Here is a 26,278-nt window from a genome sequence, read left to right as displayed (position 1 = left end):
TAATGAATGAATAAAAGATATTTAAAAAACAATATCTGCATTTTTTTCAGTAATACGTTCATTTAAGAGGTCATAGAAAATGATTTTTAAACTCCCCTTAGCACAGAATTTGAAAAGTCTCAAACTACAATTTACTTATTCAATACTTTTATACTGCTACTTTATATATATATATATATATATATATATATATATATATATATATATATATACTACTTTCAACCTCTGTAGCACCAGTGCTATGTGCAAAAAAAAAAAGTTAACATACATCCCCGATTAACCAAAATTTGTTGATAATTTTACATCTGCCTAAACTTGCTTAATAAAATATACGTCTGACATATTGCAACAAAGAAAACCCACACTAACTCCTCCTTTGCCTCTCTGTCATCTAGCTTCTGCATCAGAGCAAGCACTCCCCCCTGTTAAAGAGATCCTGAAGGACATTCTGAATAAGATTCCCAAGAGCAGGCGCTTCAAACGTCTGGAATGGGATACGGCTCCAAGAAGCCGGATGAGGGTGACGCTTGGAGTGCCGTTTATCTATCGTCTATACAAAACGAAGAAGGCCCAGCTCATAAAAGCCAAGTATGACAATGTCCTTTGAGTTTTAGCAGATTTTTTCAGATATTTTCTTTAATATATTACATTCTAGATTTAAACTTACAATTATTTTTGTTGTCTGTGGCCAATACAACACTGAGCTAAGTATTTCTGGTGTACAGGAGGTGAGAGAAACAACAGCAGGTTGAAATAAACAAAAAACAGTTTGTTAGGTAGCTTGAGCAGTGAGCTTGAACAGAAAATATTAGATAGAAGACAATACTGAGAAGCAGATACAGCCTGACAAGTGATATTAGGAGAATGCAAAACATCACAACAAAACTTCTTTACACCAACGATGCAGCCAAGTTTTTTTGGCATCTGCATGTATTGAAAAAAAGCATACTGAGTTATATAATGTAATTTTCTGTATCTGTGCATCCAGTCAGAAGCAGTTCACTGTCGCTCTGTTGGACCGTTACCGCAAAGCTCTGGAGACGGCAGTTCAGCTCTCCTGTCGTTACAATGTGCCCCCGCTCCCTGGACGGACTATTATCGTTCTCTCCTCTAACTTGAGGGCTGATGAAGATTGGTGTAAGAAACAGGACTTCTGCCTTCCACCAGACCCTGAGCAAAAAAACGATGAGGAAGATGAGGAAGAAGAGGAGAGCGGGAGGAGAAGGAAGAAGAAAAAGCAGGAGGACAAGCTCACTCCTTCTGTAAGGGCCTGTTTCCTTCTAATTGGCAATAACACAAAGGAAGACTGACATACGACTTTATGTGGCTAAGTCTGAATCACACAACGCTAACGCAGTTGTCTCCCCGTTTTTATTCCCATTCTCTCAGATTACGGAGATCGCAGTTTTGCTCTCTCTGATGGTTGTCAGCAGCGCCGAGGACAGTCAGCTCTGCTTAATTGATTGGAGTCACAGTCAAGAAATTGAGCTGAAGTCTGATGTTCTCTTGGATAATGTCAGGAGTGTGATAAAGCAAATAAAGGTCAGGGCCTTTTCCCATGGCACCCTTCTTGTGTTTAATGTAATTTCATACCAGCATTCATTTTAACTTCTATGTAGAACGATCAGAGAAAAATGGGCACAACTGAATTGTTTGACTGTATTCGTAAAATAACATATCAGCTGTGCTTGTGGAGGGGGTTTCTGCTCATTAAATTTGCCTTTATATATTTTACTACATTTACTTACTACTTCACTTAAATACTTTTCATTCACAGGCATGTTCAGGCATATCACATGAAGACAGAGACAACCGCTGCTTCTCCAGAATGCTCACCAAGAAAGACAAGGTTAGTACATGTGTAGTTTGTTTTGATAGGGGAGAGTCAAAGTTATTTTTTTTCTTGCATAATAAGTGCTTACACAACAAATGTTAAAACACCTCAAAGTCTCTATGGTGAATCAACAAAAATCTTTAGACGGGTTTATAGCTAGCAGAGAGTTGTAAGTGGTGTAAGGAAGCATTGCTGTGGTTTCTAAAAAATGTAGATTTAATAGATCTGAAGCACCTAATAAAACTGGCTCGCAGGATGTTATTAGGAAAGAAAAGGGTAGTTGAAGTTTAGAGGTTTACATGTTCCATTACTTACACCACCTGTAGTTTTTTTATTTTTCATTTTTATCTGTGGTCTCTTCCTATGTTTTTGAGCTTTTACAATTAACATCTGTGCCAATAAACAAGATATTTAAGTGATTTCAATATTACTGTAAAATAAACTTCAAATATGAGCACACAGACAGAACTTAATAAAGTTAACCTTAACCTTCCCTCTGCTGTTACATATAATAAAATGTTGTTGGGATCCCCCCTCCTCCCTCCAGCTTAACCACACGCAAACAGCAGCTCTAAAAAACAAGACACACTTAGTCATAATTATCTTTGCCTGCACCGGACACAAGTTTCAGAATTGCATCAGCCATTACAGTCCTTCCTTCTGGCTTAATTTGGACTGGAAATCTGGTGTGAAACTGACTGTGGCTCTGCAATTTATTGGTATTTGCTGAGCCATTACCTGAGTTTCAGGTGTTTAACATCAATGACACGCTTTGTTGATTAAAAGTGAAGTACTTCAGTTGACAGCACAAGATGCATCCTTTTGATCCTTGACCTCACATGCTTTGTATCTCAGGTGGACAACATCATCGTGCTGACTGACTACTGGGTCAATCATGAAGTCGAGTGGGCCATCAACAGCTACAGGAAGGAAATAAACAACAAAGCCCTCGTGGTGCAAATCTTCTTGTCACAACGGTAATGCTCCAATTTGCTGCTGTAGCTGCTGGTACTCCTCTATCTCACAGACAGCATTGAAAAGCTATAGTCGCAATCAAACCAGTCACAGGTGGACCATTAATAAAATTACCATCTATGTTTTCTAACATTTTCTCAGCATAAACAGGTCCTTTTTAATATTAGGTTGTTTGCAAATATGTACAGTAATGTAGACATATTTATAGCCACAAACAAAATTCACTAACATTTAGCTTTCCGCTGGTTTCTCCTTCCCTTCCTGTTTCTCACCTGAATACATTTATTGTTTGTTTCTCTACTTGCAGAGAGTCAGAGTTCACCCCTGACAGGAACTACGTGAAGCTGTCAGGCTTCAGTGAACAATTGCTGAGGTAAAACGTCTGGTTGCTTCTTTTAATCCAAAAACAGATTTACATGATTTATATGTGTGTAAGAAATGTGAAGCTCGATGGCACTTTAATCTGTGCAAAGTCTGCATGATCACTTGAAAATGCATTTCCTGACAAAAATGCGTGTGAATGCTGATAGCGGAAATATGTCACAAATCATTACTATATATGCAGAAATGTAAAATTAATTGCCTGAAAATTGTTGCATTACATTCAGGCAAATGCATTACACCTCACTGCTGAAAAACCTAGAAATTGACTTGTAAAACTGGCACTGTTGGAAGCTGAACGGCATTACCTAAATTACCTAAAATAGATTTAGGATTTGAAGTTTTTCTAAATTAACTGCAACCACTGAAAATTTAAAAAAAGATTTTAGATTTGATCATATTACCATCAAGGGACTTTTATTTTAAAAATCCAGCACAAACAGACAGATGCACCAATCAGAAACAGCCAAAAAGTGATAGACATCTCATCAGCTAATCAGATTGCCTCTGTGTCTGTATGCGGGGCATGAAAAATGCCAAGTCATTGTTGGATTGAGATGCTGATAAAACAGATATGCACTCTTTGAAAAAGATATCTAAGGTCAAAAACTATTAGATTTATTGCTGAAAACTTTTCACTTTGGGCACCCCAAGACTATGCTGAGAATGTAGAGGTGTCATTTTGGTTGGAAAAAGTTAAAAATAACACATTTTTTAGGAGTCTTCACATTCACAGTTCTTCTCAAGATATGAATTGAAATAAACAGCGGATGAGATAGGTGGAAGGGCTGTCTTGTTGCTTTTAGGCAGAAAATTCAGAAACCGCAAGCTCTATTGCTTAAGTGGGGATTCTGAGTCAGCATTCACACTACTAATGATTTGAAGAACAATAGTGTGAATGCTGAATCAGTATTCACACTAATGACCATTATGTCACTGGTCCTTACCAAGAAATAGTCTGGTACTTGGTCCCCCAGTAAAAGAGCAAATTGTCATTTTTACACTTCAGTTTTGTATGAACTAAACAAACAAGATTTAACATGTAAATTGGTGAGTTTTAGAGTGGCTGGTAGGTGGATGTTGTTATACATGGACAGAGCAAGGCGAGCTCTTTCCCTCTGCTACAAGTCTTTATGCTAAGCCAAAGTAACCAGCTGCTGGCTGTAGCCTTATATTTATCCTACAGAAATGAGAGTGGTATTGATCTTCACATCTAACTTCCATCAAGGAAGCAAAAAGTGTATTTTCCATGATGTATAACTGTTTCTTCAATTATGTGACCAGGTTTGTGGCAGAACGAGGATCGTCCAGGCTGCTGGACCATGTGGAGCATTTAGACAAACTGTACAACATCCTGCCACCAGCGGGAGCTAAAGGGCCTCAGAGCACAAACGATGTCATCCCAATACCAGCCAGCCCCAAGTTAGGGTAAATTTTATTTAGTGTCAAACAGGCATTTCTGAGCAGTTTTCTAATTTGATGCTTATGGTTGAAGGGAGACATTTCTTTTTTCCCACATTTTCCTTGCTAGTTTAACACTAACACTCTCCTCTGTCACCAGGTGGCGAGGTGTGCGTGTGTTTGTCTCCTCCACCTTCAGGGACATGCACGCTGAGCGTGACATCTTGGTGCGGAGCGTGTTCCCGGAGCTCCGGCGTCGTGCTGCATCACACTGCCTCTATCTGCAGGAGGTGGAGCTGCGTTGGGGTGTGACAGAGGAGGAATCAGAGCGGGCTACAGCGCTGTGCCTTTCAGAGGTGTGTCGCAGCCAGATGATGGTAGCGATCCTGGGGGAGAGGTACGGCCTGGTGCCACCCAGACCTGTCCTCCCCAATCTGCCACAGTACAGCTGGGTAAGACTTTTTATCATGATATCCTAAAGTTAAAGAATTATTAAGTAAAGCTGTGTACACAATGTGCTTCTGTGTAAGAACCTGTTTTATTGGGATTGGGATTGGGATTGGGATTAAAAATGGCTCACCTAAATTCTCCAGGGAAGTGCAGCACAAACAGAAAATTCAACTCTAATCTAATAACTGAAAAAGCTTCTCACACTGCACTGTTGGGTTAAAGGAGATTTGTCCCATCTTTTAAATGAAATGATATCAGTCAAGCTTGCTACAAGTCAGTAAAATCTAATGTAGGACATAAAATGAACAATTAGGATTGATATAAGAAAAATTTGCTACTCTGCAATCTTGATGGGGCATTAAATGATCTGTTATTTACTGCATTTGTAGGATTCAAATTTAGTCAGTGAAAGTTTCCTAATGCAAGTCTTTGTTGCTGTGTTGTAAAACTAATCACCTTTATTATATTTCAGTTGATAATTAGAAAATATGGTACAGTTAGTATCCAGAAATGTAAACAGGAAAAGAGGTTGCAGTCAGAAATTGAAAAATGATTGTATAAAGGTAGAATTGTCAGCGACTGGTAAAGAAACCATTACGTTATTGTACTTTTTGGTGATTTTGTGAAATAGGATGTCAAAAATCAAACTACCTTTAACACTTTAAATTAAAAGACAATGGTGTTTGTTTTTAGATGTGAATTTAAATTTAGGATATTCTTTAAAATATTGAAAGAAAGCTTTTTTTTTTGTCTCTGTGTGTAGCTGGCATCAGCCCCGGCAGCCCTGTCCATCACAGAGATGGAGATCCGTCAGTTCCAGGCTCTTTACCCCGACGCGGCACAACAGAGAATGTTCTGCTACTTCAGAGATCCAAACATCATCAAGTAATCCATACTCACATTCACACATCACAATTTGTCTATACTTTTCTCTTCATCCACTTCATTTCCAAAAGAGGCATGGGATGTTTTTGTAAAGTATTTGATCCATTAAGTTGTTTCCAATGCTGTAATGTGTGTGCACAGTTTGCTGAAAGTATTTTATGTTTTAATTCCATTTTCCTCTGTTGTTTCTCAGATCAGTTCCAGTGGCTTGGAAGTCTGACTTTGTTCCTGAATCAAAGGAGGCTGAGTCTAAAATGGCCTCTCTGAAGAGATGGATAAGGGCCAGTGAAGTCAAGGTCACTGAAAAGTGAGTCGTCTCTGTCTTATCATTTAAGACTTTTACTTTAAAAGTAGTATTTGTTACATCTTTGTTTTTTCAGTATTTACTGGTAAAGTGGAATATTTTTTTGAAAAACTGGCATACAGCATTCTGAAATTAAACCAATAAAACACAGTTTTAAGTCCGGAGCCTACTTCTCTGTTTTTCCTGTCATAGTTACTCGTGTGAGTGGGGAGGCGTTGTGGAGGGGAAACCATATCTGAAAAATCTGGAGGACTTTGGAAGGGCTGTACTGGAAGACCTGTGGATGGCTGTAGTAAAGCAGTTTGTGGAAGTTAGTCAATCTGATGATTAAAATAATTTTATTTCAAAATCATAAACCAAAGTTAACTTTGTAAAAACCAGCGATGGAAGAAGTCAAAGTAGCAATACCACCCTACAAGTTTTTTGGGAGTGCAGTTTGTCAACAAAACTAACACACAGTAGATTATGAATGAACACTTCATTATTCTCTGTATGGCAGGAGGATGAGGAGGCTGGGGCTGTGTCTGATGTGATGGAGCAGGAGGTGCACCAGGGGTCGCTGCAGAGGCAGTTCTTTGGCAGGGCAAAGCTGCTGTCAGCGGCTGTTGAGATGGTGGAGCAGGCCCAGACCAAAGGGGGAATGATGGTGGTGGAGGGAGGACCTGGAGAAGGCAAAACTGTCTTCATGGTAAATTTATTACGAAATTGGGAATTCTGACCTGTTTATGACATGTTTACATTCAGATTGATCATTTGTTTGATGAAATGTCAGGAGACTGATAAAAAAAATTTCTGTAAACCAAAGATGACATCTTAAAATGTCTGATTTTGTCTGACCAAGAGTCCAAATCACCAAGATTAAATTTACTAACTCCTTACAACAGAGAAGCTGGAACCAGATTTTTAATTTTTTTCTGGCAAACATTGTAATTTAACCTGCCTTAAAGGACAGGTCTGTTGTATTACACTGAATTAGTTTTAGCCAGGTGTACCTTATAAACTGGCTACTGTGTGTAAATTCTCAACATGGGAAACATTGCTACCCATATTTGTCTCTCTCCACACAGGCTGCTCTAGCAGATGCACTCAGGACGGGAGTAAAGTCCAGAAAAAAACTTGTCTGTGATGTCATCTCCTACTCTACAGCTGCCAGCCATTCAGCACGCTCTGTGGAGAACCTGCTTCAGTGCCTTGTTCAGGGGCTGAGGAAGATAAAAGATACTGAGGAGGAGGAGTCTCCTCTGTCCCATTCTTACAAGTAGATAGATTTTCAATCATCCTCTAAATAGTTTAAAGGTGCATCATATTGTCAGTGCTCTAGAAGCTATTGACTTTTCCTTTTTTTCTCACAGGGATTTGCTGTTGGAGTTTCACTCCAAATTGAGTGACAAGAAGAAGAATAAACCTCTGGTGCTGCTGATTGATGGGGTTGATCTTGTCCAAGATGGCAAAGGGCAGCTGAGCTCTGAGTGGATCCCACAGCAGCTTCCACAGGTCAGTTACAATGTCGTTACTTCAAACTGCCAAAATGTCGATCCGTATGAGCTCGTAATGATAGGTCTGAATTTTAAGTTTTATACTCGTCTGCATAAAGTAGCTGACATGTCTACAGTCTCAGAGCAGAGACATTTTATTATTTCAGTTGACATGTAATGACACAAAACGTGGTTTGGATGCAGGACAAAAAATATTTCTACACTGGATGCTTTGTTTTTAGACATTTATCTGTGACAGTAAAACTCATATTCTCTTTTTGTTGCCAGGGTGTTTGTTTGGTAGTGAGCATCCCAACCAAAGCGGCACTGTTACAAATCCTGGCCAAGAAAAAAGGTACTGTCCTGTTTGCCCTGGGACAGCTTACCATGCTGGACCGAAAGGAGATAGTTCAGAAGGGACTGGACACCTTCGGGAAGAAACTCAGTGACTCTGCATTCAACAATCAGGTTCTTCTAATCTCTTTTGCACCGTAGACATCACAGAGTTCACATTTTTTGTGAATTCTGGCAGTTGCAAATCTCCAAATTTTGCTTTTGATACTCACCAGTTTGCTTTATATTCTTTAATGTTTTATTTTTTCCTAAAACTGTGTTGTATCTGCACATCCAGCTCCAGATGCTAATAATGAAGAAGGGAGCAGTGAGTCCTCTCTACCTGCACCTGGCCTGTGAAGACCTGAGAAACTTTGCCTCCTTTGACAAGGTTTGATATCACTTTCTTTAGACACTTCCACAACAGGTTATATTTCCAGGGTTGGATGTAGCAATGATATGTATGGGTGGATGCTTACGTGAAACCTTCTTACAATATGTAACACCAGTAAAGAAGCTGATAGATAGACATAGAAAAGTTAATGACAATATTAAAACCAGCACAATGGCATTCTCATAATGATAATAACAGTATGATGATTTAGCAGGTATTTTGTGTTAGCATGCAGACATATCCTAATAAGCACTACACACAAAGTAGAACTGAGGCCAATGGGAATGCCATTAGTTTTGCAGATACAGTTGATCATAACATATTAGTACCTACATAAAAATATCAGACAAAATGAGATTTTGACACGACGATGGCGCTAAATGAAAGTTCAGGGGGAACAAAGTCATCCTAAGGGGACAATAAATTGCGTGTACCAAAGTGTCAACCTCATGCAGGTCAGGTAAACCTGTTGGTGGAAGTCAGATGATCACTACGGTCATTAAAAATTAATCCTCCAGGGACCTTAACATGTGAAATTTCATGGCAATCTTCCTAATAGTTTTTGAGATATCTACCATTATGGTGGGCTGACCAAATTATGCACTGGTAGACCTAGGAACCCTGCTGCTAGCATGGGTACAAATGACGCAATGTATAGTGCATGACAGCTGGTGACATCATGAATGTTAAAAAGAAGCAATATACTGTATTTATTTTGTCAATATTTACTTTTAATCCACTGTTATTGAATATGTCTGTGGGCTTTTCCTCCAAGCAGACGATTGATTATGTTGCTAATCTTCCTTGAAATGTTAGATAACCCTGCTACCATTTAATCTTGATGCATGCACATGATTTTCAACTTGTTGATTACAATGTGCTTTGTCTTTGTATCTTAGTTGAAGGAGAGCCTCCAGGGCTTGCCTCAGTCTCTGAGCCAGTTGGTGCATTACAGCCTGGACAGACTCTGCTTGCAGTACCGAGGCATGCTGGGACTCCGCTGGGCCCTAGCAGCACTCACTGTCTGCACCACCGGTAAGATGATTTAAGCTTTTTTAGATTTGGTAAATTGGTTGGAAGTGCAATACACTGAGTGCCAGATTATTTAAAGGGATATTATAACCGAAGTGGTAATTTGCTCAACTGTCGACAGGCCTGAGGGAAAGAGACTTGTACTCTGTACTGAACACGTGCAATGACCTATCCTCACGGGACAGTCAGGTCACATGGCAGGAAGTTCTGCATCTGTCCAGGAAGCCCAAAGGACGCATTCCCCTGGCAACTTTCACCCGTATGGTACAGAGTTTACAAAGGTATGAAACCCATATGAGTGCAAATCCAAGAAGTAGAAATGCTACTTGCTTGTGAAAATTCATCTCTGACATGCCGATGCAATGACCACACGTCAAAGTGTCCTTGCACCTAGTCACCACACTAAGGTTCTGTTTTTATCTAGACTCTCCTGTGCTATCATTTGCAGTCATGTTAGTTTATTTTATTCTAGCTGGTCATTTTTTATGTTTCCAATATATTTTGCACTTTTCACTAAAATGAAATGCACAAAATCATTAGTATTTGATCACTGTTTCAAAGATTTATATAGATTTTTTGCTTTTAGATTTCCTCCATGTTAGAGGGAATACACATCTGGAGAAAACTGTTTAATGTAGCATTATAGATAAAAATCCTAACGGAGAAGAATTATTAAACCCATTTGGATTTCCTACCTGCAGTCTGATCGGTTCGTCTCATTGCCACAACACTGACGACATGCTGGTTCTAACCAATCCAGAGGTAAAGAGGGCCTTTGAGGACTTTCTCCTACCAACAGAACATGACAGAACCAGAGCTCACCTTGTACTAGCAGGTAATGTACACACAATCTGTTCTTCTTACAGTATGAGTATTGGTCCCTGTGTGTTTAAATTAGTCTTATGTCACTATACTTTCTCTCTATACAGCACATTTGTGGACACTAGCCGACCCACAGGGCACAGATACCTTCATTAACTGTGAGGCCAACTCTGTCTTGCACCTGCCTTCCAAACTGGTTAGTCATCTCCCATCACCACCCATAACATAAAATGCTATAGTACGTCAGTCCTGATCAGGAATTTGTTGATGTTTAAACAGGTTTGGGGCCAAACAAAATGCTCAGTTAGGACAATAAGCTCAGATAGAGAAATTTAATACATCTTGGTAAAAAAAAATCATTCAGAGAACCACAGTTACACATGATATTCACTTAAGATTTTAATGTCTGGCTGCTTTTATTTGGCTTTGGTCAGATTCAAAGTGGCCAGCTGGAGGCGCTTCATTCCCTACTCTCCAGCTACTACTTCCTGTATGCTAATGTGCGCCATGGCTTCTTGCACCACCTTCTGGAGACCTACAGCTTGTATGGTGAGTATGCGTGATGATGCTGTGGCTGCTTTTGGATGGTTCTCCATTTATTCCCTAATATGTGCACCTGATTGAAATAAAAATGTATCAAGGGCAGGTTTACTCAGCAAACCTTCCCTTGATAAATGATGACTGTTACGAAAAATTCTAACATTTGCATCTTGTGACATTGTGCATTTCCTGTAGATAACATGCCGAAGTCTGCAACCTCATGTAAGTGCTGAAAATACATAACTCGCATATTCCTGCCAAGTATGTTTTATTCCTTCCTCATACAAGTTTCACTTTGTGCTCTCAGTTGGTTTCCAGGGTCGTCTAGAAGACTGCCGAAGTTTCCTGCGGCGTCACAGCCCCTTGCTCTCCTCCTGGCCGGCTCTTTTCATTCAGCAAGCCCTCAACGAGCCTGCTGAGACCTCTGCTCACACCTGGGCCCAAGGCCTGGTGGGAGAAGGAGGGGCCCGGGTAGTTGAGTGGCTGAACAATGACAATCAGATGCTTCAGGAGACCAGGTAAGCAGGTTGTCTGCAAGGTGGATAGAGGAGGTGCGTTATAGGTGTTTCCTAAATCCACTGTCAGTCATCATTATTTTTCCATCCCTTTAAGCCAACAGCTTTTTTTGAGTTCAGTCAAATGTAAAATATCTTCAGGTTAGAAATTTTTTTGTCCTCATAACTTTGTATGTTGAGTGTTTGACTCCATATTGATATATGAATGTGATGATGGTCTTGTGTTTTATCCCAGTGAGCTTGTGTCGACCTTCCCTTCTGAACCGACCTGTTTGGTTGTGAGCTCGGATGAAGAACTGATGGTGGTTGGTACTGGACAAGGAATACTGCATTTCATCAACACACAGACCGGACAGGTACAGACAAATTTTCCAATAGGAATGTTTTTGTTTTCTGCCGTCATGTTCTTCATTGTGTCACTTTTATGTTGCACATTTTAAGGCCTAATGGGTGGTTTGTGTTCATGGTTTCTATTAAGCCTAGCAATCCTGACAAATCATAGGGCTCAAATGTCTATGCATTATTTATTTTCAGTTCACATTGAGAACATTTACAAGCACATAAGAAATCAGGTTGCATATAATAACCGACAACACTTATGCACTGTAGTACTCTGGTTACTAAAAAAACTCAAGTGTACATGCAGCAGATCAGGAATCGGATTTCTCCCCAACCCAAACTGAGTTCTCTGTCTTTGCTGGTGTTTTGCTGTCACAGTGATGATTTACTTGTCTTTCATAAGTTGTGTGTACAAGCACATATGTAAATACCAGAGTAAAAGCTCGTCTCCAGGAGAAATCAAGCTAAAAATGTTATTTTTTCCCATCCTTTTCACCCGTTCATAGAAATCAGGTTTCATAAATACATTCCTGCAGAAAGTGATTTTTTTTACATATAAACACACTAATTATAACTGAGAAAAAATAATGTTCAATTGTCACACATGCTGGGAAAAAACGAGAAAAATGTCTAATATGAACTCTATCTCCTGGCTGTGAACAGGAAGTGAAGTCGCTTGTGAGCAGCTGTGACGGCATCTCGAGCTGTGTCTTTCTAAAGGATGGACGTCTTGCCACCACCTCCTATGATGGACGAATAGAAATCTGGGACATTGGGAATGGCTGCAGGTGAGAGGAGAATTTCAGACTGTATGAATATCCTAATCCTGTTGAATAATACCAGCTAATAATGCTTGAATTCACTGACTGGTGTTTCTTCTGCTTGTAGGACTGCTCTGATTGAGGGCCACACTAATGTGATAACAGCAAGTGATATCACTGCAGACAGGAAGCACCTGGCAACTGTGTCTCTGGATTTCATGCTGAAAGTTAGTCTCAAACAAATCACATTTAACTTTTGTTTGCAAAGTCAGTTCTTTGTTTTCTAGTGTTTGTGTTTCTTTATTCTGTTTTTTATTTTTTATATCATATGTGTTACGGAAAGACTAGAAAACACTTTGTTGCAGCTAAAGGGTAGCTGGACATCTTTAACTGAACTCTTTAACTACTGCTATCAAATTATGCTGTCAATGTTTATTAAATTGTACGCATCACTTAACCAGTAAACACTATCCATCCTTTATTGTACTGAATGTTTTTCTGCTTTTAAGGTGTGGTCCTCAACTAAAGGTAATGAGGTAGCGGCCCTGCAAAGCTCCAGCCCTTTGAACTGTGTGACCTTTGAACCTGAGGGTCACCTGCTTGCTGCTGGTTGCTGGAATGGGAACGTAATTGTGTGGAACTGGGTCCAGAATAAAATGCTAACGGTGAGTTATCAGAATAGTCATACAGGTAGCTAAAGTCAGTTAAATGCTCAGTACTTAAAATTTAAAAGCAATGATTCTGAAGCTGTAACAAAAGATAATAAAACTTTAGGATTAACACTTTAAAGAGAAACTCCATTGATTTTACACGTCTTTGGGAGTACTGCTTGATATATGAAAACTACTATAAAGCATTCTGTGGCTCCAGAGGGAGCTCCATAAAATCTGATGCTTGTCTCAAGTGATGCCACTTGGTTCAGCATTGGTTGTGTCTGAAGACTACAAATTTAAGAATGAACAAATCTTGGGGTGTCTTGACCTCTGTAGCAAACTCCTCATTCCTGCTGCAGGCTAGTGGCTTGAGGCAACAGTAGCCACTATCAGCATAATGCACTTGAATCTCCAACAGACCTGTCAGTGGTGCTTTGTGGGTAATGTGGGTGCCAGGTTTAGAATGGAAGATAAACAGCTTAATAAAAAGACACAAAAACTCTGGACCTTTTTCTTTTTTTCTTTTTTTTTTTTTTATACTTTCCATAGTCTTTATGTTAATATTATAGGAGTGCAATGGCAAAACAGTGGAGTAATCTTTTAAAATCACCTCCAGAATTATATCTGTTTGATTGTATAGTCTATTCATCTTCTCTGTGTAATATTATGTTGATACGTGCATGGCTTACATGCCATTATTTAAACATGCACTGTAGAGGCATACAGAAAATGGGAGTGAAAAAGGAAGAGTATTAACTGTGCCCAGATTAAACTAAAATGTTGTGGGTGGATGATATACTTTCTATTTTTTTAACTATAACCATAATTTCTCTGTCTGTTCCCTCAGTCTCTGTCTGGTCACCAGCATTCAGTGCGTAGTCTCTCCTTCTCTCCCTCCTCCTCCATGCTCTGCTCCGGCTCCGTGTCTGGAGAGGTCAGAGTGTGGTCAGTGCCCAACTCTACCTGTGTGGGATGTTTCCAGGCTCATGGCGGAGCCACAGAGGCTCTCACCTTCCTGGATGAAGGCAGCATGCTGCTGAGTGCCGGCTCTGATCACATGGTGAGGCATCGCTGCATCTATATACTGAACCTAGATCAGAGAAATTGATTTAACTCTGCAGGCCTGAGTGGCAGGATTGTAATGTAGAATTACTCCTCTACTTTGCTGACTAAATCACTATTTAACCAAAACAAACTACAAACAAATGAGAATTTGGAACTTTTCCACGTGTTTATTTCTTCAGAACAGTCAGAAAAAAGAGCTTTAAGGCTCAGATCAAAACACGGTCTCTCACTTTGAAATAAATAGCCTTCTTTTTTTTTTTTTTTTTTTTTTTTTACTGTGTGTCTTCCTGTCCTTCTGTAAAACAGCTCCAGCTCTGGTCAGGAGGACTTGGACGTTCAGTCACTGCTTTAAAAAGTGATAAAGTAAGCTCCTTATTTATCTTCTTAACCTTACTGTTGCCTGTCTTTCATGCCATAATCTGTGCAAGTGAACTGTTAGGGTGTAATTTATAAACAATTGATGAAAAAGAAAGGAATTGCTTTTTTTTTTTTTTTTTCCAGTGATATAAAGCATATAATGTTCTCTCCCTAGTGCGAGCGGGAGCCTCCTCCTAAGAAACTGAAGTCTGTAACGTCTGAGCCTGCTGCTCTGTGTGTGGCTATTAATGGAGACTATGCTGCTGTGGGATACCATGGTGACGGCATCAAACTTTTCAGTCTTGACTCAGGTGTGTTTATATACCAGGAATTTTTTTTTTTTTTTAACTTTTGTTTCTTACATTTATTTTGTGTCTGTATTTTCTGTGTTATTGTACCTTTTATTGTGAAATACTTTGTGATATCTTTTCCTGAAGGGTGCTTTAAAAAGAAACTTTACTTTCTTCCTTGCTTGCCAAAAGAAAAAAAGTATTGCCTGTCACCAAAGAATACAAAGGATTGGCAGAAAGACAAAGACATAAAATATTGATGAATATTGTATTGAATAACAAAGACATAAAGAATGCACATACATTAACAGTGGTTAGCACTGTCGCCTCACAGGAAGAGGGTTCCGGATTCGCACACACCAGCCGGCTTTGGCCCTACTGTGTGGAGTGAATGTTTTCCCTATGCGTGGGTTTTCTGTGGGTTCTCCAGTGTTGTCTATAAGTCCAAAGACATGCACGTTGTGTTAATCGGTCATTTTAAATTGTTCATAGGTGTGAATGTGAGTGTGAATGGCTGTCTGTCTCTATGTGTTGGCCTTGTCTAGCGACCTATCCAAGGTGTACCCCGCCTCTCGCCCAATTTCAGCTGGAATAGGCTCCACCTGCCCTGCAACCCTTAACAGGATAAGTGGTTACAGAAAATGGATGGACATATATCAATAATCTACTCTGTAGTCCTTTATTTCTTTCCTAACACCCCCCCCCCACACACACACACACACCCTGCATTTAAAAAAAATCACAAAGTAGATCTGGAAAACAAACAGACCATAACTATTTTTATTTTAATTGTAGGTGAGAGTATTTGGGACTCCGGAAGTCTTGATGTGTCCGTACTGTGTTTGCTGTGGGTCATTTCGGATGCAGAGGAGCTGCTGTTGTCAGCAGGAAGTGACAAACGTTTGAGGGTCTGGAAGAGAAAAGAAGAAGAGAAGGGACTTTTGGGAGGCCTGGAATGGTGTGGACTGTTTGGTGTGCAGACAGGCGTTGTCCTGGCATTAGCACAAAACTCCACATACTTGGCTACAGCTTCAGGTAAGTGTTGCTGATAGTAAAATGAAACTACTGGCCACTTTGCAATGGGATCACACCAGCTGTGAAGCTGATCCCTCTATCGCCCCTACTTTCAGCGTCCTTGCTTTGACCACACCTATCTTTGAAGTTGGCCTTAATAGCAATTGTAATGCTAATATAGTGACAAAATCTGTCTACAGACAGACAGACAGACAGACAGACAGACAAGCACCCGCTAAAGTACTCAAAACAGCTTCTGTGGTAGTTTCTGCTACAATAATCTGTTTCCAGGTAGTAGGTGCTTTTGCCTTCTTCTTTTCTTAAAGCATCACTCTTTCTACTAATAACTGCTCAATTACTGACCCCTCTTCATTCCCCTTTGAATTAGATGACTTCACCATTGTTCTGTGGTTGTTGAGCGATGTGGCTGATGACCGCTACCCCACTGAAGAGCCTCCTGCAATGCTGAGGGGCCACAGAGGAGGAGTCACCTGTCTGGCTTTCAGCCCCGATGGTGGACAGCTGCTATCCGGTGGAAAAGATCAGGTACAATGTGCTTGTGCAGGGTTTTGTTATGGTGGTTAAAGGGTTGGATGATATGAGACAACATTCGTGGTAGCTCTCTGTTTGATATCACTAATTGTATCAGGTCATTGTTGGCAATGTTGCAAATCATTAAGCAGCACAGCTTCATGGTAATGTTGGATTTTTATGATTTTTGGAACAATGTAATGACGTTCCTTTGCTAGATAAACCTACAGTGGTATTTCTGTTATTTAGCCTACCATCAATATTAATATAAATTAGGGAAGGATTGGTCAGTATATAATGCAGGACTGACAGGTTACTTTGTTTCAGGCCCTGATGGTGTGGGATGTGAGCTCGTCTCCTCCTGCTCTCTCCAAGTCGCTCCTTCTCTCTCACAGAGACTGGATCACCGGCTGTGTTTGGACTTCAGACTGTGTGGTAAATCTTCATTACATCAATTAAATGTAACTAACCAGGGTTACAGGTTTGCCCTTGAGTAGAGCTATTACCTGAGAGAGTCATATTACTACAGTATTAGCTGTGTAAAGTAAATTTTGTCATGAAATGATAATATATTGATTCTTTGGACAATGATACAATATATGCTGATATCAGAAAGTCTGCCACTATATGATTTTGATTTAAAAAATATCAGTAAATGTCCTCATTGTCTTTTTCTTGGCTGCTTGCTGTTATCTGACACTAGGCCACTAGCACATTTTGAATATTTAGGAATGAGGTGTGCTTGGACAGAAATGGTGACACAGATGCGCAATGGGAATTTCAAAATAAGGATGTTTCCTAAAAATACTGATATGTATCAGTGTTTTGCATCGATAATATTAACCCTACACAGTATTCATATTTATTCACAGCAGTATTATTGTGTTTATGTAAACTTATCTTCATCAGCCTCCCTTTCCTGTTCCAGATAAGCTCTTCAAACGACGGGAGACTTTGTTTATGGGATCTGCAGGCAGGCCAGTGTCTCAAAGAAATCTCCTGGAGGAATCCTCTTACATCTGTCTGCTGTCTGGTGAGCAGCTCATGAGGAGGATGTTATTTCCTTTTCCCCTGAAAAATCTTTATGTATTTAATTGCAGTGGAGAAAATGAGCTCCATAGTTTGTGTAAAGTGTTGAAATTTAACTGCAGGTCTGTCTTTGTTTTGTCTTTTGAGACTTACATGAAGTAAACCTTCAGCCTCATTAGGGGAATTTCGTGTTAACTCTGTGTTTCTGTGTGCAGGGACAATATGTGATAGCCGGCTGTGCAGAGGGAGGGCTGCATGTTTGGAACTGGGAAACAAACACAGAAATCTGCCACATTGCTGCACACAAGCAACGTATACACCACTGCTCACTCCTACCAATTACAGGTAAATGTCCCGGGAAATGAGTGCACACACACATTCACTTGTCTCTCCTTCTTTATATCATATTGTACAAAAGAATGATTCTTATTTATTTTATTGCTTTGGTTTTAAGACAAGAGCAAAGAAAACAACCCAGAGGAAATGACTGTTTCCACTGCGTCTGATGATGGCACAGTGCAGCTCTGGAAGCCATTACAGGTCGGTGAATCAAAGTAAAATGGGAAAGTGGTTTTAAAGTGTTTTTTTAGTAAAATATTTCCGTCATATTAATGTACTGGAATGTCATTTTGTCCTGTTAATGCTTTTTAGTTTTTTTGCACACATTTTCTTTGATTTAGTTTCGTCTTCAGTTCTAGTCTCGCTGCAGAGCAAAAATGTCTTCTTCAGGGTTCTTAGTAAAAGAGTGGACACTGCCACTTAATTTTATGTTTTTGTCTCCTCTCCTCTCCTCTCTCACCTTCTGTATCATGCAGGTGGAGCACTTTGGCACCTTCCAGGGTCACAGCGGTGCGATATGTGAAGTTGTTTGCAAAGAAGGACTCCAACAATTCCTCACTGTTTCTGAAGACTGCTCATTGCGATGCTGGACGTGGACAACAGGTAATACTTAATACTTTGCCATTTATATAGTTCCATTAAGAAAGAAAATGGTTCACGGTGAGAAACTCTGTCAGTGTGCATTCATGAATTGCATTACTCCAAAACAAGATTATTCGGATATATGGATATATATGTACCGTGTTAACAAAAACAGAAGTGCTGTGTAAGAGAGAGAGACAGTCAGCACCTGTTTTTAATCAGGAAGCTGAAGAGCTTTGGTGTTAGCCAACACATACTTGAAATAGCATACCAACGCCTGGTTGAAAGCATTTTATCATTTAACATTACAGCAAGGTACGGCAACTTGAGTGCAAAGAGCAAAAACAAGCTTTCCAAGATTGTCAGCATTGCAGGAAAAGTGATTGGCAAGTCACAGAAACAACTCAGCAATATATATGACAGCGCTGTGCGCAGGAAGGCCAAGCATATAATTGCAGATGCCTCACATCCATTACACTCAGAGTTTGAGCTGCTCCCATCTGGGCATCAATGTAGAGTCTCAAGAACCAGTTGTAACATTTACAAGAAGTCCTTTATTCCCTGTGCCATACAGGCAACACTGCTATTTTATAAATTATAAAAATAATGAAAATATTTTGTTCATTATTGAGATCTTGATCATCATAATTAAGGACAAAATATTTGGATCTGTGGTCGGAGAGCACAGAGGAGACATTGAATTTTTGTCCCCAGGACCGGAGTCGGTACTCACTCTGGGGCCTTCCTCACTGTCACTGTAAGGCAAGGCAAGGCAAGGCAAGGCAAGGCAATTTTATTTATATAGCACCATTCATACACAAGGCAATTCAATGTGCTTTACAAGAGAAATACGTTAAGATAAAACATTAAAGGAACAATAGATAATTAAAAACAAAAGCTAAAAGCAAGAAAAACAGTGCAGAAAATGCATTTACAAAAGCTAAAAGCAAGAAAAACAGTGCAGAAAATGCATTTAAAAAGCAAACATAAAGCAAAAGCAGACAAATATAAAAACAATAGCTACAGATTATCCTAACAATAAGTTACATATCTAGTTCACTGGTAAGCTGCAGTAAATAGTAATGTTTTAAGCCCTGATTTAAATGAGTTGACAGCTTCAGCCGACCTCAGATATTCTGGAAGTTTGTTCCACAGGCGGGGAGCATAGAAACTAAAGGCTGCTTCACCTTGTTTGGTTTTGATCCTGGGAACACTGAGTAAACCTGTTCCAGATGATCTGAGGGGTCTGGATGCTTCATAACGTACAAGTATATCAGAGATGTATTTAGGCCCGAGACCATTTAGTGCTTTATAGACAAGTAACAAGATTTTAAAGTCTATCCTTTGACACACAGGAAGTCAGTGCAGTGATTTAAGCACTGGTGTAATGTGCTCCACTCTCTTGGTGTTGATGAGGACTCTGGCAGCAGCGTTCTGGACGAGCTGCAGTTGTCTGATTGATTTTTTACTCAGGCCTGTGAAGACACCGTTACAATAGTCCAGCCTGCTGAAAATGAAAGCATGAACAAGTTTTTCTGTATCTTGTTTAGACAGAAATTCTTTTATTCTTGCTATGTTTTTAAGGTGGTAGTAGGCTGATTTGGTAATTGTCTTAATGTGATTATTGAAATTTAGGTCTGAGTCCAGAACTACACCAAGATTTCTGGCTTGATTTGTAGGTTTTAGTGTCATGGCGTCAAGGTGAGCACTGACTATTGATCTTTGTTCTTTGGGGCCAAAAACAACTATCTCAGTTTTGTCTGTGTTTAGTTGTAGAAAATTCTGGCACATCCACGTATTGATTTCGTCAATGCACTTATTTAGCAGATGTAGGGGACTGTAGTCATCTGGTGACACTGTTATGTAAAGTTGTGTGTCATCTGCATAAGTATGGTAGGAGATGTTATGATATTCCATAATCTGAGCAAGAGGGAGCATATAGATGTTGAACAGAAGAGGCCCAAGAATGGACCCTTGAGGAACTCCACATGTAATCTTTGTTCGCACAGATTCATAATTGCCAAGTGACACAAAGAAATCCCTGTCTTGTAAATAAGATTTAAACCAATTTAGCACAGTGCCAGAAAGTCCCACAAACTTTTCTAGTCTGTCGAGCAGTATGTTATGGTCAACTGTGTCGAATGCAGCACTGAGGTCCAGTAATACCAGAACCGAAATCTTTGATGCATCACTGCTCAGATGAATGTCATTTAAAACTTTTACAAGTGTAGATGGTGTACTGTAGATGGTGGCAATTGCTTCAGTGTCTACTCTTTACGCCTGGACGATCCTGTCATAGTTTATTCACAACCTCAATCATCCAATAATCAATTCCAGGTCACCCACATAATGTGAAATCATTCTCTTCTGTAGATATCACCAGTAACAGTAGTTACCTGACATTGCTCAGTGAGGGAGATAACCTGTTTACCTGCAGGTGGGATCATGGTCGCAATGTGATGTACTGTATCGAATATGTGATTTGTGACCTTTATGTTGAAAACTGTTTTCTGTCTTTTCAGAGAGTCCTCCCAGTCTGAGAGGCCCAGTCACGGCTCTGTGCTTCTCCCAGAGAGGTGATTTGCTTCTTGCTAGTTACGAATCTGGTTTGCTGGAAGTATGGCAGCATCACACTGTGGTCGGCCACAAGCAGGTGAAGACATGCACAAGAAAAAGGGATGTATACTGGAAAAATGTATGTTTTTGTGTCTGTGTTCATCACAGGGTGTGTCTCTTTGTGTGTGTCAGGCTTCAGATAGCACCGTCACAGCAATCTGCTCCATGCCTGACGGTCAGTTTGCTGTCAGCTACACGAAGCCTGCTGTTGATGTGTGGAAGCTGGTGTGGAATCACCAACACAGCACTGCAAGGTAAATAACTGCAAAGCAGTCGCACACTACAAAGATACTGTATCCTGCGGCTTCATCTGAGTCTGACAGCGATGAGTTCATGGTCAAAGTCCCGCTGGTAGCTGGGCTGACCACATGAAGTATGTGGAGGGGTTAGCTGAGTTCTAGTTGGAAACCTTTGACTTGAACTCCACCCTTCTTCAGGAAAAAGGACGAAAACTCAAAGAGCTAAAAGTACCAAAAGACGCATTAATTCACATGACCTAACTCCCTCCGGAGGAACTGGGTGTGACCCGAGTCTGGCCTGTTTTTATGTTTTTTTTTTTACTACAGTTTGTGAACTGTGTCGAGATTCAGAATATGTGTGATCAAAATTAAGGTAAATACAAACTAACCAGCTGCTGCTCTATCCTGTGTTTCCGTTGCTCCCAGCCTGGTGAAGGTAACCACATACACTGTGGAAAACCCAGTGGTCCGCCTCATCTACTGCTCTGTCCTGATGGGTGTGTCAGACATTGGAACAATATTTGATGTAACAAAAGATGAGGAGAACAACTGGAACTACTCCGTCACCAGGTACCACTGCATACTGTACAGTATTTACTAAGGACTTTGTCCAGATTTTTTCAGGGTTGTTTTAACGAATTGTTGTCAAAGTTGGCTGATTGTTAGGTTTTTGAATTTAAGAGAAAACTCACTTCTTCCCAAAAGTTTGTGAATTTTAGTTTTGATTTTTTTCCTTTGTTGAATTGAGACAGAGAAAATGTTAATTAAGGCAAATCTATTTATGGTGGAGGTGATCAGAAAGTGTTGGAAACTGTTTAGAATATTGCTGATTATGTTTTTGTATGCCTTTTTGAAATCTAATCTGCTGATATTTGTCACTTTTGAAAAAGCATCCTAATTACATTTGCCCTTAATTGTTGCTCCAGTTTGTTGAAAGTGATAAATATTAGTCATTAAATGGACCTTAATTAAACAGAACCTCACAGGATCCCTGTTTCCTGGGTCAGAATCCTTATTCTGAATATTTACAGGACCACAGCCTGTTAATACATGTTTTTAAATTACATTTTTGAGTTTTGATATCTGCAGCTTCTATTTACACATAGTTCAGCTTTGTTCTAGAAGTGGTGCTGTTGGGTTTTACTTCTTATACAAGCCCCAAATAAAAGCCAACCTTAAAGTTTTTTTTGTGTTTGTTATTAACTGCAGTTGGAGCCAATGCGTCCGAATTTTGGGGATGGTCCGTAACGACGAGAAAAGCATGTGGCTGGTGGGCGAAGAAGACAAAGAAGTCAAACTTGGCTTTGTTGTGAGTTTTGCCCAACTCATCTCTAAATAATATTAACAGCATTCTAAGAACACTTAAAAAATGTTTGTTTTTGGGCTATGGTTTCATAAAAAGAAAATATATTGTTGCTAGTTAAATGATACCACCTGGCAAAGAATGATTCCTTTTCGTCTGTCTAAGCAGATTCCACATTTCCATTACAGATGAAGTCAAACCTCAGTTGTAATGTGTGACATATTGTATTCATTGTAAATGTTGATTGATGCCTCTGTCCTCTCTTTTCTCAGTTTGCCATGGGTTCCAAAAACAGTTTTAATTCAGCTTTCAGCCAAATGAGCCTAGAGACCGACGAAGAGGAGAAGAAGAAGGGGAGCCTGATAACTGCTGGAACTGTGGACAAAGGTACTAATATCTAGTATTAATACTCTTTCCACTGCAGCTGTTACAATTAAAACTTTTACTTACAGCGTATTTCTGTTAACCTGCATGCCAGCTGTTTATTTGTTTGTTGATTGTGTGATTATCCAATGTGTTGTACATTCTTTCAGAGTTTGTCGTGTGTGGAGACGTGGACGGCAACATGTGGTACAACCAGCCTTCAGAGGTTTCCTCATGGAGCAGCAGGAAACCTGTAAGAGTCGAGACCGGCTTGCAACCCTCTGCTGCATGTCGTCCCCCCACTCTCTCTCTCTCCCCATTTCTCACATTGTCCTGCCCATTAAAGGCAAAATGCCCAAAAAAATAATCTTTAAAAAAAGAAAAAAGAAATATTTATTAATTGAAAAAAAAAAAAAAAAAAAAAACGATAACTCTTTAGTACACTAAATAACATGAATGGAAAAAGGAAAATAATTGCCAATTAATTATCTTGGACTAAACCATCAATTTGGAATACCGAATAATCATTTAAAATAAAATAACAAAAATGACCATATCAGTAGTAAAGACAAAGGTATTAGGAGCCTGCATAGAAGAGGTTGGCACATAGCTGCTGGTGCTAAACTTGTTTACTTTAGGTTAGCGGTGCATCCCCAACCACCCAAAATATAATTCAGGCTCTAGCGTCCTCTGCTGTGAAAGGAAAAGTCTGGTTTATCTGCTGTGAGCAACAAGTGGAGGTCAGAGAGCCACAGGAGGGAGGGTCACATGCCACAGTGACCAATGATGATTGAAGACTGCCTCCAGGCAGGGTTTCACACCTAGGTGTAAAAAAAATTGAGGACTGTGGGAAGCAGAGTTCATTTGACTATCTCTTCGTCTGCAGAGAAAAGACTTAAATTGCCATATTGAGTGGGCTGAGGTTACAGAGAATTCTTGTTTATATTTCCCTATACGTCCAATTTAAGTCACACAAATGAGCATATCATTTTTGGAGTCCAGTGATCCCAACAACATATACATTGAGCGAAAAAAAATGCTTGAAAGCAAAAACTATATTTACAGTTTGTGTGGTATTGCAACTACATTCAACAACTGCTACAACACTGATCACTGATCATCATTATGATTTAGTTAAAAGTTAAAAAATGCCCATCACAATTTCCAAGAGCCTTGGCTTGTTTTGTCCAATCAACAGTCCAAACCCCAAAGATATTGAAATAACAATAACAGACAACAAAGAAAAGCCACACATCTTCACATCTGAGAAGCTGGAACCACCAGAAGTTTGGCATTTTTGCTCAAAAGATCATTAATGAATACTCAGAATTGTTAAATAGCGTTCTCCTATTTGACAAATTGTCATAGCACACTTTCAGCTGTAAAAGTGCTCCAAATTTAAATCTTAGGTAACTGCAAGAGCAAAAAAGGCTTCTGTCTGCCAATACCCAGCAGCTGTGTATTTTGGAAAATAAAATAAAGGCAAACATCAGAGATAACTGACTGTTGCTTTGAGCCAGGGCTTCACTTTGTATTGTTTTTAATGATGTTGTTGTTTTATCCTCAGGCTCACAGTGACAGGATCACTGTGCTGAAACTCACTGACAGCACCATCATCTCGGCCTCCTACGACAGGACAGTGAAACTGTGGGACAGAGACACCAAGAAACAGGTATGACAGAGTGAACAGAGAACAACACTTTAGGAAATCCACTTACTTGCTCTCTGGTGGATAGTTGGATGAGAACATCTCATCACGTTCTTAAGGGACCACTGAAAGATCTCCTCTGTTTTTATGCAGCATATTGACCAATTGAATTTATCCTGTCACCTTAATTTCCAAATGATTGTAAACTGTCTATTCAATTGTAAAACAGTTATCTTCTGCTCTTTATCTCTCTTTTCCTCCAGGTGGGAATGTTTGTGTGTGGAGGTCCTGTTCTGCATTTGGAGGTGAACCCTGAAGAACCCAACAAACTGGTTTGTGGTGATGGATCGGGAAAGCTCTACTTTCTCTCCTGGAAAGAATAATACTCAAGATATTAAACACTAAATTCAGCATTTAGGAAAAATGCTTAAACACTACACTAACCAAAGATTACTGAGAATATTTTGCTTCTCTTCCTCTTTCCTCTTCCTCTTCCAGTGATGGTGAATATGCAATATATCTATATACTTAAAAGGAGGTGAAATGTTTACACCACGTACAGGAGTATGCATCTATGTAATAGTTGCAAAGATATGTTTACGTGTGCCTTTAATTTAGATGGCAAAAGAACTTGCCAATGTAACAAGCATATATTAAGAAAAGCTTAAAGAATATTAACAGCTATAGTTTTGTGTGAGCTGAATTAGTTAAATGTTTTTTATTATTTGAAAACTCTAAAGGAATGAAAATAGAAATGTGGCTAAAATAACTAAATTATCTTTTCTTTGGCAATAAATTATGTTCAAATCTGCACTTGATTTTATCGTGTTTTACTTAATGAATAATGTTTTCTCTTATGAATTCCTGGGACAAGAAAAGAGGTAGTGGTCAGATTTTGTGTGAAGGATTCAACCAAAAGCTGGGTGTTATCTTAAATTAAAATTTGATGTTTTATTGAACCTGTGCAAGAGACCCCGTTGTGCGACATCAATGGCAGATATGTAAACACAGCTTATCAGCTAATTCTTTTACAGCTTTGTTATCTGCACTGAATTGCTTCTGTTCTATTGACAATGAGGTGCATTTGGTGAAGTAAAACATGTTGAGTAAATAAAGCTGTAACCAGTGCTGCACAATGGATTTCAATGATTTCTCCATAAAATGAATACAAATGTGAACCTTAAAGAGACGATGAAAGGTCCAGTGTGCAGGATTTAGGGACTTCTATTGGTAGAAATGGTGTATAATGATAGCCAGGTTTTCATTAGTTAATAATCATGTGAGTTAATAATCATGATGTCCACTGTGTTATTCTACAGCAGCTCAGAATGGACAAATTAAACACTGGTTCTAGATAGGGCCATTTACCTTTTTGCCTTGTCCCACTGGCCACCATTTCTCCTGCATGCTTGGCACATGTTAGAAGTTTCAGTTCTGCAACCTCACCAGACACACTGGAGCTGTTGCAGGATGTTTCAAACAATATATATTTATATATTTGCCTTAGGTCATGTTAAAAAGATTGTCTTTAAATCACACTATCACTATAAAATTAAAACGGCATCATGTGACCTGTACTTATGCCGAAACAGACACTATATGCGAAATTCATACGACAGTTATCGATGCAGGATGTACTGCACACTTGTCATAGTATGCTGTTTTTGCAGGTAGTATACAAGAACATCAACATACTTGCTTGATACATCTTAAAGCCTACTAACAAGAAATGATACAAAATGTGTGATGTCGTTGCAGCTTTAGAAACCTACTGCCAATGAAACTTGACAGACTTCAATAAACATCAA

The 26,278-nt window shown here is 39.5% G+C and overlaps 1 protein-coding gene across 3 annotated transcripts in view; it reads left to right on the top strand.

Moving 5' to 3' along the window:
• tep1 (telomerase-associated protein 1) overlaps positions 1–25,281 on the top strand; it is a 33,486-nt gene extending 8,205 nt beyond the window's left edge. For all 3 annotated transcript variants that reach the window (XM_050032768.1, XM_050032765.1, XM_050032766.1), the window contains exons 12-56: positions 396–588; positions 989–1,262; positions 1,390–1,542; positions 1,778–1,849; positions 2,690–2,811; positions 3,117–3,182; positions 4,475–4,618; positions 4,752–5,043; positions 5,805–5,926; positions 6,120–6,233; positions 6,423–6,540; positions 6,730–6,918; positions 7,298–7,488; positions 7,583–7,724; positions 7,994–8,173; positions 8,337–8,429; positions 9,332–9,467; positions 9,586–9,745; positions 10,166–10,299; positions 10,394–10,482; positions 10,721–10,835; positions 11,022–11,048; positions 11,134–11,344; positions 11,577–11,697; positions 12,344–12,468; positions 12,569–12,668; positions 12,951–13,106; positions 13,942–14,154; positions 14,466–14,522; positions 14,692–14,827; positions 15,602–15,841; positions 16,209–16,366; positions 16,679–16,786; positions 17,280–17,384; positions 17,596–17,725; positions 17,835–17,920; positions 18,196–18,322; positions 20,824–20,954; positions 21,050–21,171; positions 21,583–21,726; positions 22,366–22,465; positions 22,732–22,846; positions 22,993–23,075; positions 24,390–24,494; positions 24,734–25,281. In XM_050032768.1, coding sequence (XP_049888725.1) covers positions 396–588; positions 989–1,262; positions 1,390–1,542; positions 1,778–1,849; positions 2,690–2,811; positions 3,117–3,182; positions 4,475–4,618; positions 4,752–5,043; positions 5,805–5,926; positions 6,120–6,233; positions 6,423–6,540; positions 6,730–6,918; positions 7,298–7,488; positions 7,583–7,724; positions 7,994–8,173; positions 8,337–8,429; positions 9,332–9,467; positions 9,586–9,745; positions 10,166–10,299; positions 10,394–10,482; positions 10,721–10,835; positions 11,022–11,048; positions 11,134–11,344; positions 11,577–11,697; positions 12,344–12,468; positions 12,569–12,668; positions 12,951–13,106; positions 13,942–14,154; positions 14,466–14,522; positions 14,692–14,827; positions 15,602–15,841; positions 16,209–16,366; positions 16,679–16,786; positions 17,280–17,384; positions 17,596–17,725; positions 17,835–17,920; positions 18,196–18,322; positions 20,824–20,954; positions 21,050–21,171; positions 21,583–21,726; positions 22,366–22,465; positions 22,732–22,846; positions 22,993–23,075; positions 24,390–24,494; positions 24,734–24,853 — 6,119 coding nt within the window. In that variant the 3' untranslated portion in view covers positions 24,854–25,281. The remainder of the gene's footprint in view (positions 1–395; positions 589–988; positions 1,263–1,389; positions 1,543–1,777; positions 1,850–2,689; positions 2,812–3,116; positions 3,183–4,474; positions 4,619–4,751; positions 5,044–5,804; positions 5,927–6,119; positions 6,234–6,422; positions 6,541–6,729; positions 6,919–7,297; positions 7,489–7,582; positions 7,725–7,993; positions 8,174–8,336; positions 8,430–9,331; positions 9,468–9,585; positions 9,746–10,165; positions 10,300–10,393; positions 10,483–10,720; positions 10,836–11,021; positions 11,049–11,133; positions 11,345–11,576; positions 11,698–12,343; positions 12,469–12,568; positions 12,669–12,950; positions 13,107–13,941; positions 14,155–14,465; positions 14,523–14,691; positions 14,828–15,601; positions 15,842–16,208; positions 16,367–16,678; positions 16,787–17,279; positions 17,385–17,595; positions 17,726–17,834; positions 17,921–18,195; positions 18,323–20,823; positions 20,955–21,049; positions 21,172–21,582; positions 21,727–22,365; positions 22,466–22,731; positions 22,847–22,992; positions 23,076–24,389; positions 24,495–24,733) is intronic.
• The last annotated feature ends 997 nt before the right edge of the window (positions 25,282–26,278 follow it).

This window comes from Epinephelus moara, chromosome 21 (assembly GCF_006386435.1).
Source record: "Epinephelus moara isolate mb chromosome 21, YSFRI_EMoa_1.0, whole genome shotgun sequence".
In the NCBI taxonomy this organism is placed as follows: Eukaryota; Metazoa; Chordata; class Actinopteri; order Perciformes; family Serranidae; genus Epinephelus; species Epinephelus moara.
The sequence above is the reverse complement of the archived record's forward strand: the minus strand, read 5'-3'. Positions and strand labels throughout refer to the sequence as shown.